The sequence below is a fragment of the Ailuropoda melanoleuca genome, chromosome 3, assembly GCF_002007445.2.
Source record: "Ailuropoda melanoleuca isolate Jingjing chromosome 3, ASM200744v2, whole genome shotgun sequence".
Taxonomy (NCBI): domain Eukaryota; kingdom Metazoa; phylum Chordata; class Mammalia; order Carnivora; family Ursidae; genus Ailuropoda; species Ailuropoda melanoleuca.
This window is the reverse complement of record NC_048220.1, coordinates 26,775,190-26,788,598: the sequence shown is the minus strand read 5'-3', so window position 1 is coordinate 26,788,598 and position 13,409 is coordinate 26,775,190. Positions and strand designations below refer to the sequence as shown.

The 13,409-nt window shown below is 39.5% G+C and overlaps 1 protein-coding gene across 1 annotated transcript in view; it reads right to left on the bottom strand.

The window, feature by feature from the left end:
- Positions 1–13,409, bottom strand: part of KDM3B (lysine demethylase 3B) — a gene marked incomplete at its 5' end in the record, with an annotated part of 63,042 nt that overhangs the window by 16,257 nt on the left and 33,376 nt on the right. The window contains 3 exons of the mRNA XM_034655623.1: positions 512–619; positions 9,244–9,396; positions 10,098–10,312. Of these exons, the coding sequence (XP_034511514.1) occupies positions 512–619; positions 9,244–9,396; positions 10,098–10,312 (476 nt within the window). The remainder of the gene's footprint in view (positions 1–511; positions 620–9,243; positions 9,397–10,097; positions 10,313–13,409) is intronic.

The window sequence follows — 13,409 nt, the reverse complement described above, 5'->3', positions numbered from 1 at the left end:
TCAAGCTGCCTTCTTCATGTATTCAAGAGGTATGATTAGCTTTGGCTGGATTTTTACAAACCTAAAATCAAAGGTCTTTCTGGAAGCATGTGGTACTTTCTCTATTCTGATCCTGCCAACCACAGGAATGTAAAATATTATGTGGAAAAGTAACCAACTTCTCCAACCAGAAAGGTAAGGCAAAGTACGTGCACTGGCTGCGTAAAATCTAACACATATCTAACAATTCAAACTGTCAGAAAAACCTGCGGAGGCTTAAGAAAAATCAGGCCGAGATAAACCATTTAGCTGTATTTTATGGTATGTGAATTATACCTCGGTTAAATTAAAAACACTTTTTCCCCCACCAAAATTTTTTTACTTTTAATATTTGTTTTAAAAGTTTTATTTACATAATCTCTACACCCAATGTGGGGCTCAAACTCACAACCTGAAATCAAGAGTCACCACAGAGTTAGCTGAGCTAGCCAGGAGCCCCTCTTTCACCAAATTTAAAAAAGAACTCCCTTACCTGTGCCAGGGATGATCTGTGTGGGCATGAGATTCTCTGGTTCATGGGACTGTCCCTTTGCACACTTCAACCAGGAGAAAACCTCTTCATCACCCATCTCTTCTGTCTCTGAAACAGAAATGAAATGACTTCATTTATTTTATGAGGGTCACAAGATGTATCCTTCTTAGTGAGTCAGAGTTTCAGATCCTAAAGGCCAATTTTCTCATGGGCCAGAGAAGGTAACAACTAACTTTTAAAAAATCTGCTTCACTGTTTGTTATTTATTGTTTATCTACATACAAAAATTCAACAATTTAAAGTGTGTACGTCCATGAATTTTGACAGATGTATACAATTGCATAAACACTACCACCATCATGATATAGAACATTTCCATCTCCCTTCCTGACGTCCTCTCAAGTTCTCTGCTTGTGGTCAAAAGCCTTTTCTCAACCTCTGTCCACCACCGATCAACTTTCTAATATTAACGTTTTGCTTTTTCTAGAATTTCATATAACTGGAAGCATACAGTATATAGTCATTTGCGTTGGGTTTCTTTCATATAGCATGATTTGAGATTTATACATATTGTTCATGTATCAATAATCCATTCCTTTCTATGGCTGAGTATTATTCCATGGTATGGAGATATACATATATATATATATATATATATATCACTCATTCACCAGCCGGTGAGCAGATGGATTGTTTCCAGTTTGGGGCTATTATGAATAAAGCTGCTATAGACATAAAAGTACAATCCTTTGTGTGGACACATTTCCATTTCTCTCACAAATACCTAGACATGGGATGCTGGGTCATATGGTACACTTATGTTTAAATTTATAAATGGCCATACGAGTTTTCCAAAGTGATGGAACCAATTTGCATTCCTACCAGCAATTTTAAGAGTTCTAGTTCTTCCACATCCTTGGCAACACTTGATACTGTCAGTTTCTAAAATTCTAGCATTCCAAGTGGATGTAGGGATTTTTCATTATGGTCTTAATTTTCCGTTGATCTATCTTCTTTGATATAGTATCTGTTCAAATCTTTTGCTCACTTAAAAACTGAGTTATCTTCCGACTGAGTTATAAGAGATCTTTATGGTGGATTCAAGTCCTTTAACAAATATGGGATCAGCCAATCTTTTCTCCCAACCTGTGGCTTATTTAAGACTGTCTTTTGAAGAGCAAAAGCTTTCAAATTTGATGGTAATTTTTTCTTTTGCTTTTTGTGTCCTATCTAAAAAATATTTATCCAACCCAAGGACACAAAGATCTTCTTTTTTCTTCTAGAGGTTTTATAGTTTTAGTTTTTATGTTTAGGCCTATGATTTACTTAAGAGTTAACTTTTAAAATATGACATGAGTAAAAATTAATTTATTTTATTTGAGTACAGATACACAATTATTCCAGTACCATTTGTTGAAAGAACTATCTTTTCCCCACTGAATTATTATTATTATTTTTTTAAAGATTTTATTTATTTATTTGACAGAGATAGAGACAGCCAGCGAGAGAGGGAACACAAGCAGGGGGAGTGGGAGAGGAAGAAGCAGGCTCCCAGCGGAGGAGCCTGACGTGGGGCTCGATCCCATAACCCCGGGATCACGCCCTGAGCCGAAGGCAGACGCTTAACCGCTGTGCCACCCAGGCGCCCCCCCACTGAATTATTTTGACACCTTTGTCAACTAATCAGTTGATTATATATGTGTGTATATCTCTGTTCTACTGTATTACCACAGTGCCTTGATTCCTGTACCTTCTTAAAATGAAGTAGTATAAATCCTCCAACTGCCTTCTTTTTCAAAATTGCTTTGATTATTCTAGCCCTTTGAATTTCATATAAATTTTAGTACCAGCTTATCAATTTCTACAAAAATGTCTACTGGGATTTTGATTTCATTACATGAACAGATTAATTTGGAAGAAATGACATCTTAGTACACAGTCTTCTTTCCATGAATACGGCACATCTCTGCATTTATTTTTTTTTCATTTTTTTCAGCAATATGTTGTAGTTTTCAGTGTGTGTGTTTTTTGCATTTTGACTAAATTTATCCCTACACAATTCATGTTTTTTTGATGCTACCATAAATGATACTGATTTAATAATTCAAATTCTGGGGTGCCTAGGTGGCTCAGTTAGTTGAGTGTCTGCCTTCGGCTTGGAGCATGATCCCGTGGTCCTGGGACTGAGGCCCATGTTGAGCTCTCTGTTCAGCTAGAAGCCTGCTTCTCCCTGTCCTTCTGCCTGCTTATGCTCTCTGCCAAATAAATAAATAAAATTTAAAAACAAATTCTAATTCTAATTGCTCATTGACAGCATATAGAAATAGAATTGATTTTTATTACATTGAGTTTGTCCTGTACTCTTGCTAAACTCACATTTTAGTTCTTGTAGCTTTTTTTAGATTTCTTGGGATTTTCTTTTCTTTTTTTTCTTTGAAGTTTTTTCATTTTTGATTTTTTGTCTTTTTTAAAAAATAATCTCTACATCTGGGGTGCCTGGCTGGCTCAGTCAGGAGAACACATGACTCTTGAAGGTGACTCTTGGGTTGTGAGTGCAAGCCCCACAGTGGGTGTAGAGATTACCTAAAAATAAAATCTTAAAAAAAAAAAAAAAAGACTACAAAGTTAAAAAAACAAAAACAAATCTCTACACCCAGCGTGGGGAATGAACCCATTACCCTGAGATCAAGAGTCACACCCTCTTCCAACTGGGCCAGCCAGGCACTCTACTTGGTATTTTCTATGTAGATGATCATGTCACCTGGAAATAAAAGAACATTTTACTTTGTTCTAGTCTATATGCCTTTTTGGGGGGGGGGTATGATTTTATTTCTTCATGTGGACTAGTAACTCCAGCTCAATGTTAAATAGAAGTTGTGAAAAGTAGACATCTTGCTTTGCTCCTGATCTCAGGGAGAAAAATTCAGTCTTTAGCATTACGTAAGATGTTCCTACCTGTATCTAGGGTCACTGTTTTTCAACCTTTACTTCTTTATCACTCCCTTAAAAGACCTTTTTAGACATTTTTTTTTTTTTTTGGTAACTGTGCTACCCACCTCAAGAAAACTGAATATAAGATATACTGTGTTTCTGTTTATTTGTCCCGTTTTTTGTTTCATTTTCCTCCATCTTTTGAATTAACTGCTTTTTTATGATTTGATTTTGTCTCTACTTTCGACTTATTAGCTACATATATTTGTTTGCTACTGTTTGCTCTAGGGTCTGTAGTATCTCTAACTCAGCACAGTCTATCTTCAAATATTATACCACTCTTCACTTTATTTCCCTTCCTTCCTTTTGCGCTGTTCCTACATACTTTAATTTTACATACAGTATAATCCCATGATATTGCTACTTTTCCTTTAAACAACTATCTTTTAAAAAAGATTAAAAATAGGAAAAATTTACATTCCTACATTTATCATGTAGGAAGTTTTTCATTCCTTTGTGTAAATCCAAATTCCCTTACTGTATCAATTTTTTTCCCTGAATAACTACCTTTGACTGTGAACCTGCTGGGGATGATTTCTATCAGCTTTTCTTGGTCTGAAAAACTATTTCACTCTCGTTTTTGAAAGGTATCTTCAGTAAGTATGAATTTCAGGTTAAAAGGATTGTTTTCAGCGCTTGTGAAGATGTTCCATTGTCTTCGGGTAAACAGGGTTTCTGGCAAGTTGGCTGTCATTCTTATCTTTGTTACTTCGTATATAATGTGTTTTTTTTCCCCTCCTGTGATTTTCAGATTCTCTCTTTAACACTGTTTTTCAGTCAGGTGGGTTATGATATGCTTTGGGTGGTTTTCTTAATGCTTTTCTGTTTGAGATTAATTGTTGGATTTGTGGGGCGCCTGGGTGGCACAGCGGTTAAGCTTCTGCCTTCGGCTCAGGGCGTGATCCCAGCGTTATGGGATCGAGCCCCACATCAGGCTCCCCTGCTATGAGCCTGCTTCTTCCTCTCCCACTCCCCCTGCTTGTGTTCCCTCTCTCACTGGCTGTCTCTATCTCTGTCAAATAAATAAATAAAATCTTCAAAAAAAAAAAAATTGTTGGGTTTGTGGTTTTATAGCTTTTTCATCAAATTTGGAAAATTTATGGCTTTATTTGTTCAGATATTTTTTGTATCTGCCCTCCCGCTGTTTCTCTTTCTGGAACTCCCAACAATTATATGTTTAGTAGACTGCCTGATATTTCCTATACTTCAACAAGGCACTCTTCAATTTATAAGTTTAAGTCCTCCTTCTCTCTGTGCTTAGTTTTGGTTTCCATTGTTACGTCTGACTTCAGTTTCTTCTGCAGTGTCTAATTTGCCATCATCCCACTTAGTGGGATATTTTTTGAGATATTTTTCAGTCCTAGGTGATTCATTTGGGTCCCTTATGTATTCTGCTTCTCTACTCATCATCTTCATGTCTCCCTTTATGTCTTTCAATATATTTATATCATTTATAATAGCAGCTTTAAGGTCCTTTTACAGTTAATTCTATCATGACTGTCATTTCTGGATTTATTTCTATTGATGATCTTTCCCCCAGATTACTGGTCATATTATCCTGCTTTTTTGCATACCTGATTATTCTTTTATTAAAAAAATTTTATTACTGAGGTGTAGTTGACATTTAGTTGGTATAACTGAAGTAGTTTCAGGTTTACAACATAGTGATTTGACAATTCTATACCTTAATCAATGCTCACCATGATAAATGTAGTTGCCACCTGTCGGCATACGATGTTATTACAACATTAATGACTATATTGCCTGTGCCATACCTTTCATCCCTGTGACTTACTTATTTTATCACCGGAACTCTGTACCTCTTAACCCTTTCACCTATTTTGCTCACCTCCACTGCTTCCCCTCAGGCAATCACTAGTCTGTTCTCTGCATTGATTTATGAGTTTACTTATTTGTTTGGTTTTTTACTTTTATTTTCAATTTTTTTTAATTTTAATTTTTTTTAAAGATTTTATTTATTTATTTGACAGAGAGAGAGACAGATGCGAGAGAGGGAACACAAGCAGGGGGAGTGGGAGAGGAAGAAGCAGGCTCACAGCGGAGGAGCCTGATGTGGGGCTCGATCCCTAACGCCGGGATCACGCCCTGAGCCGAAGGCAGACGCTTAACCGCTGTGCCACCCAGGCGCCCCTACTTTTATTTTTTTAGAGAGAGAGCGAGAGTGTGAGAGTGGGGGTGGGAGTAGGGACAAAGGGAGAGGGAGAATCTTAAGCAGGATCCAAGCCCAGTGTAGAGCCTGATGTGGGGCTCAATCTCATGATCCTGAGATCATAACCTGAGCTGAAATCAAGAGTTGGATGCTTAACTGACTGAGCCACCCAGGTGGCCCTTTATTATTTTTTAATTAAAAAAAAATTTTTTTAAAGTAGTCCCTATGCCCATTGCAGGGCTTGAACTCACGTCCCCAAGATCAAGACTCACATGCTCTACTGATTGAGCCAGCCAGGTGCCCCTTTTGTTTTTTAGATTCCACACATAAGTGAAAAATATGGTATCTTTCTCTGACTTATTTCACTTAGCGCAATACCCTTTAAGTCCATCCATGTAATTGCAAGTGGCAAAATGTCCTTTTTTATAACAGAGTAGTATTTCATCGTGTGTATGTAGGTGTACAGGTGTATATACACCCCCTATCTTCTTTATCCATCCATCTACCGATGGACATTTGGGTTGCTTCCATATCTTGCCTATTGTAAACATCAATTCAGTAAACATTGGGGTGATCTTTTTTTTTTTTGGGTGCATCTTTTTGAACTGTGTTTCCATTTTCTTTGGGTAAATACCCAGTTGTGTAATTACTAGATCACATTTATATATTTAATTTTTTTGAGGGACCTCCATACTGTTTTCTACAGTGACTACATCAATTCACATTCCCACCAACAGCGCACGAGGGTTCCTTTTTCTCCATCCTTCCCAATACTTGTTATTTCTTGTCTTTTTCATACTAGCCATTCTGGCATATGTGACGTAGGATCTTGTGGTTTTGGTCTCCATTTACCTGATGAGAATAATGTGGAACATGTCTTCACGTGTCTGTTGGCCATCTGTATGCCTTCTTTGAAAAAATGTCTAAGCAGGTCCTCTGCCCATTTTTTAACCAGAAAGGTTATTTTTTGGCATTGAGTTGTTCTCTATATAGTTTGGATATTAACCCTTTATTGGATATAACACTTGCAAATATCTTCTTCCATTCAGAAGGCTGCCTTTTCGTTTTGTTGATGGTTTCCTCTGCTGGAAAAGCTTTTTATTTTGGTATAGTCCCAACAGTTTATTTTTCTTTTGTTTCCCTTGCCTGAGGAGACATATCCAGAAAAATGCTGCTAAGGCCAACGCCCAAGAGATTACTGCCTGTGTTTTCTTACAGGTGTTTTACGGTTTTGGGTCTCACATTTATTTAATCCATTTTGAGTTTATTTTTGTGTATGATGTAAGAGAGTGGTACAGTTTCATTCCCTTGCAATTAGCTGTCCAGTTTTCCCCGTACCATTTACCAAAGAGACACATGCCTATTTTTTCTTTTTATCCCTAGTGTGGGGGTCAAACTCACGACCCTGAGATCAAGAGCTGCATGCTCTGCTGACTGAGCCAGTCAGGTGCCCCCTGATTATTCATTACTGAATGCAGAGTTTTTTTACTTTAATGTTTCAGAGTACTGGATTTTGGTGTAATCCTTTAAAGAATGTTTGGTTTTAGTCTGGTGCATAGTTAAGCAGCCTGCAGATCAGTTTGATCCTTCCAAGGCTTGCTTTACACTGCGTTATCCCCAGAGCAGCCTTTATTCTGGGACTACATTAGTCCCACTGTCAAGGTGTGACCCTTCTGGACTCTACCCAGTGTCTTTCCACTCTGGCTGGTAGCAATACAAATGGTAAGTTCTGGAAATTATTAACTCAATTGCTTTCTGAAGGTTCCTTTTTGGGCCTCACAGAGTTTTACCTCATCTATGTGCATATCACTATATAGCCAAAAACTGAGGTGACCTCTCTGCAGACCTCTGGTGTTCTCTCTGTGCAGCTCTAACGTCTTTAGCACTCTGCCTTACTCTCCTCAGACTCTGATCTCTGTCTCAGCTCAGTGAGATTGCCAGACTGTTTTAGTTGCTCTTCCATCTACTGCAGTCTGTCTACTGCAGGCAGTAAACTGGAGAAAGTGTAGGATTTGCCTTGTTTCTTCCCTTCTCTTAGAGATCACAGACTCATGCTGCCTGTCCAATGTCTAAAACTGTGGTTTCATATATTTAGTCTGGTTTTCTTGTTTATGGCAGGAGGGCAATTCCTGTAGAAGTTAATTTTTCATGGGCAGAAGTGGAAGATCTAATAGCTACATGACACACCGTGCGTAGTGGATGTCAGGCCCTGTGCTAACCACTTTAAATATAATATCTCATATAATTCTCACAACAGTGCTGTGAGAGTACTCATATTACCCTTGTTTTATAGATAAGGAAACTGAGGGTCTGAGGGATTAAGAAACTAACCCAAGATACCACAGTTGGTGTAATAAGATGTGAAAGTAGTTTTCAAATCCCAGTAGCATAAGCTCTAAATGACTGTGTTCCAGTGGTTGCACAATATCTCTGAAGAGGGAAGAATGAGGAGGTTAAAGGGCAAGAAGGTTTTTGGATAAGTGGTAAGATACCGCAAGGACAAAAGGAAGCAAAAGATTTGAACAGTCATTTTTCCAAGATAAACAGAGAGCTGATAAGCACATGGAAAGATGCTCAACACCATTAGTCATCAGGGAAATGTAAATCAAAATCACACAATGAGATACGGACTCCATCCTAGCCACTATGATGGCTATCACCAAAAAGGCAAACAATAAGTGTTGGCAAAGGGGGGAAAAACTGGAACCCTTGTGCACTGCTGGTGGGATTACAGAAAGACGTAGCTACTTTGGAATACAATTTGACAGTTCCTGAAAGGGTAGTAACTGCCATATAGCCCATCAATTCTACTTTAAGCATATACTCAAAAGAAATGAAAACCTATGTTCACACAAAAAACCTGTACACAAATATTCATAGTACTTTTCATAATAGCTCAAAATGGAAACAACCTACATGTTCATCGACTACTGAATGGATAAAAAAATGTAGTATATCCATACAACGGGATATTATTTGGCAATATAAAAGAATGAGTTAATGATATGTGCTATAACATGCATGAAGCTTTAAAACAGTACGCTAAAGTGAAAGAGGTCAAAGAAGGCTAAATATTGTATGATTCCATTTATAGGATGTGTACAGAAGAGGTAAACCTACAGAGATGAGGCAGTAAGTAGATTAATGGTTACCAAGGGCTGAGCAGAGGGAGAAATACTGAGTTATTGCTAACGCATACAACATTTCTTTTTTGGAGCAACCACAGTGAAATCTGATAGTGGAAATGGTCGCATAACCTTGAGAATACACTAAAAACTTTTGAATTGTACAATTTAAGAGGGTGAATTTTAGAGCACATGAATTGTATCTCAATAAAGATGTTATTAAAAGAAGGAAAAACACAACAAGGGAAGGTGAAGAATAACCCTTCTTGGCTTCTTCTAGCCCACCCAGTTAGGCTGGAACATTGGCAATTGTTAAGGCCTCGCAATGCAACAAAAATGAGGGGAGATAAGCAGTTCAAGAGGGGGCACAAACCCATTCTGGCTTCAAATCCCATTCCTCCAATGACAGGTTACCTTTAGAATTGAACAGGACAATATTTGCTCACCACTGCGTGGACGGCTTTTTCTGAGCCTGTAACAGTCAAGGCAGACCCCAAATCCACATTTGCGACAAACCCAGTGGATGTTGAAGAGAGTTGTTTCACATACATCACACATCTCCCGTACACCACGCACCGCTCGCTTCCATGCCACTTTCTCTGGTGGAAAGAGGAAGAGGAATACTGTTGGCATTGATCACTGTGAATAACAGGAGAAGACCCCAGATCTACTGACTGCTACTCAAACTGTTTTGTCCAGTAATAAAACTCAAAGATGTAAGAAGTTAGTGTTTCTACAAATGTTAAGAGAAAGAAAACAGGTGGAATCGCTAATATTTCTGAACAAGCGTCAATGAAAATACATGCTACATGTTGTTACTTAAGATAATGTAAAAATTTCGATTTGGGGGAGTGTGAAGCAAGAGGATTCTTCACTTGAAATGTAGAGAATAATTTCGTAGAACTTTCCTTGGTGTAGAAACAGGGTACAGCATCTCACGGACGTGAAATAATATCATAAATGTCTGAGTAATGGTAGGTTCTAGGTGTGAAACATGGTACCCAGTAGCACTTCATCTATTCACAAACTATACAATAACACTTACTAATACAAACTGGCTCAAAGCAAACTGAAAATATTCAGAGTAACCCAAACCCAGACAGGGATCAAGGAAGGAATGAGGTCTGTTGGATACAGTTAGGCCCTCAGCTACTTAGTTTGCTACAAACAAAAGTCTTATCAGTCTTAATTCATCCACAGAAAATGCCATCTGCCACTCCTACCACTCCTCCTTTAAGCAACAGAAAATGAAAAGTTCTCAAGCAGGAGTGCCTGGAAAAGAAGCAAGAGGGTATCTTACGGTGTGGCTCCACCATCATCATGGCCTCCTTCTCGGACATCACAAGCTGGCAGAACTGGTCCCCAACGTTGGCCAGGATATATTTTGAGGTCTCTAGGTCTATCCCTTCTGCTAGGGAGGAAGAGGGAATCCACAGGTTCATGGCATCAGGGTCACTTTGCTGGGGACTCAGAAACCCCTCCACACGGAGCACCCCCTTCCGAGTGAAGATCAACCTGAGATAGAAAGGTAGATAACTAAATACATAGTAAACAGCAGCAGCCATGCAAACTAACACACACCTAAAACCCTAGGAGCAAAGAACATTAAGTGAGACTTAAAAGCAATCAGCTTGCACTAAGAATTTTCACCCTGGAGGGCACCTGGCTGGCTCAGTTGGAAGGGCATCCAAATCTTATTCTTGGGGTTGTAAGTTCAATCCCCAAACTGGATGTAGACATATTTAAAAAACAAAACAAACAAACAAACAAAAAAAACTTCCACTCTATTTGACTAACACAGTATGCATTTTCTGCACTAGCAGAAAGGCTTGTGAACACTTAGTATATCTGTGTTCTTTAAAAAGCTGTCCTCAGGGGACTCCTGGGTGGCTCAGTCAGTTAAGCATCTGCCTTCAGCTCAGGTCATGATCCCAGGGTCCTGGAATTGAGTCCTGCATCGGGCTCCTTGCTCAGAGGGGAGCCAGCTTCTCTCTCTTCCTGCTGCTCCCCCTGCTTGTGCTCATGCTCTCTCTGACAAATAAATAAATAAAATCTGTATTAAAAAAAAAAAAAAAAGCTGTTCTCAGAAATGCCTTTCAGTTTCTCTATTCGCCTGTTCCACATGTGCACCCACACCACTGAACGTGACCAGAGGAAAACAGCCATGTCCACTGTCACACTTGAAATTCATGTCTACCTACGTAGGGTGAGACCTTCATGTTGCCTCCCAGTCACAACAGATTCCTGGTGCACACTCTCTCCCCTAGATGCCTTTTTCATATCCTCACCTCTCTTTTCTAACCTCTAGTATAATCTTCCCCAAGAGGACCTTGCTATGTATTGCACTGAGACAAAATACAAAGAGCCAGAAGAGATGTCCCACAAGTTCCCCCCGACTATACTACCAGGCCTTCCTGCAACTGGGCCCACGTTACAGCTGACCTGCTGCTGCTAGGAATGAACTAGGTCCCAGCCAAGATCTCCCTCTCCACCTATGCTCTACATCCTATCCTCTTGCATAGGCATCACACCACATATTCTCTTTTCTGTATCATCTATTTTCTTCCCTACTGAATCACTCCTGCTATAAACTTGCTATCACAAAAATCCTCAAAAAAATTTCTATCTCAAAAATCCTCTCAATCCCACACCCCCTCCATTTATCTGTTTGTAAGAGCAACATTTGAGAGTTTTCTATACTGACTGTCACCAGTTCCTCTTCCCTTTTATTTTATCTTCATCCACTCTGATCAGGCTTTCCCTCGCCAACACACCAAAACTGTTTTTGACAAAATCATTCCTCCCCATTAAATCCAATGGTCACTTTCAGTCCTCATCTGACCTGACTCAATCCCCAGTATTTGCCACAGTTCATTATTCCTTTCTGGAAATACTTTCTTCACTTGCCTTCCAGGACACCTTACTGGCTGTTCTTTCTCAGCCTCCTTTCCTAGCTCCTCCTCATCTTTCCAGTCTCTCAATGTTGGAGAACTCCAGGATTTGTCCTAGGAATGCTTCTCTTCTTTATCTACACCTGGACTCCTTCCGTGATCTCAAGGAGACACACAGCTTTAAAATACCTGGTGACATCCAAATTTTTAACCTCCTGCCTAGACTTTTCCCTTCAACTCGAGAGTCTAGCTTCCAGCTGCCCTTTCAACATCTCCATCCTGAAATCTAACAGGCATCACAAATTTAACAAGCCCAAATTACAAGTTCCCATTTTCTTCCCCAAACCTGCTTTTCCCTCAGAAATCTCCTAATCAGTAAATGGCAATTCCATTCTTCCAGTTTTTAGGTCAAAAGCTGTAGAATCATCTTTGACTCCATTCCTTCTTTCGTACTCCTCATCTAATCCATCAGAAAATCATCTGAGTTCTCCCTTCAAAATATACCCCCCCCCCTTTTTAAAGATTTTATTTACTTATTTGACAGAAAGAGAGGAAGGGGGAGAGAGAGCACAAGCAGGGGGAGTGGCAGGCAGAGTGAGAGGAAGAATCAGACTCCCTGCTGAGCAGGCAGCCAAAGGTGAGGCTCAATCCCAGGACCCTGGGATCATGACCTGAGCCAAAGGCAAATGCTTAACTGACAGGGCCACCCAGGGACCCACTCAAAATATATCCTTAATCCAACCAGACTCATCACCTCCATCACTAGGCCACCATCATTTCTCACCTGGATAGTTCCAACAGCCTCCTAATTTCTCCATGTTTCTACCTTTGCCTCAATATAATCTATTCTCAAGAAGGCAGTTACAGTGATCCTTTAAAACATTCCTCAGTGTCACTCATCAGCTCAAAACCTCCAATGCATTCTCTTTCAGTACAAAAGCCAAGGCCCCTGGAGTATTCCTTTAAAATATGGATCCACTGTTAACTCTGTGACCTCAACTCCCCTGCCCTCACTCTAGCTTTTAGCTACCCTAGCTCCACAAACACACCAGGAATATTCCAGCCTCTGGACAGTTGCTCTTGTGCCCTCCACCTGGAAGACTTATCTCCCAGAAAAATGTGAGGACCATTCCCTTACCTCCTTTAGGTCTTTACTCAAATCTCACTTTCTCAAATCATCATATTTAAACTGTAGCCTCTCTAACCTCCCCTTACTTCAATCCTCTCTCCTGTCTTTATTTTTCTCGTAGTTATTATCAGCTAACATGCCATATATTTAATCTTTTTTCCTTATTTATCGTCTGCCTCCTCAGGAAACCACTTAAGGGCTGGATCTTTATCGTTTTATTTTTATTATTATTTTTTAAAGATTTTATTTATTTACTGGACAGAGACAGACACAGCAAGAGAGGGAACACCAGCAGGGGGAGTGGGAGAGGGAGAAGCAGGCTTCCCACTGAGCAGGGAGCCCGACGCGGGGCTCGATCCCAAGACCCTGGGCCAAAGGCAGACGCTTAATGACTGAGCCACCCAGGCGCCCCTGGATCTTTATGGTTTTATACACCGTTTAACCCTCAATGCCCACCACAATGTCTGGCTCACAATAAGCACTCAGTAAATATTTGCTGAATGAGTGAATCCACACTATGTGGATAAACCATTTAGATTTATTTTATTTATTTATTTTTTTAAGGATTTTATTTATTTATTTGATAGAGAGA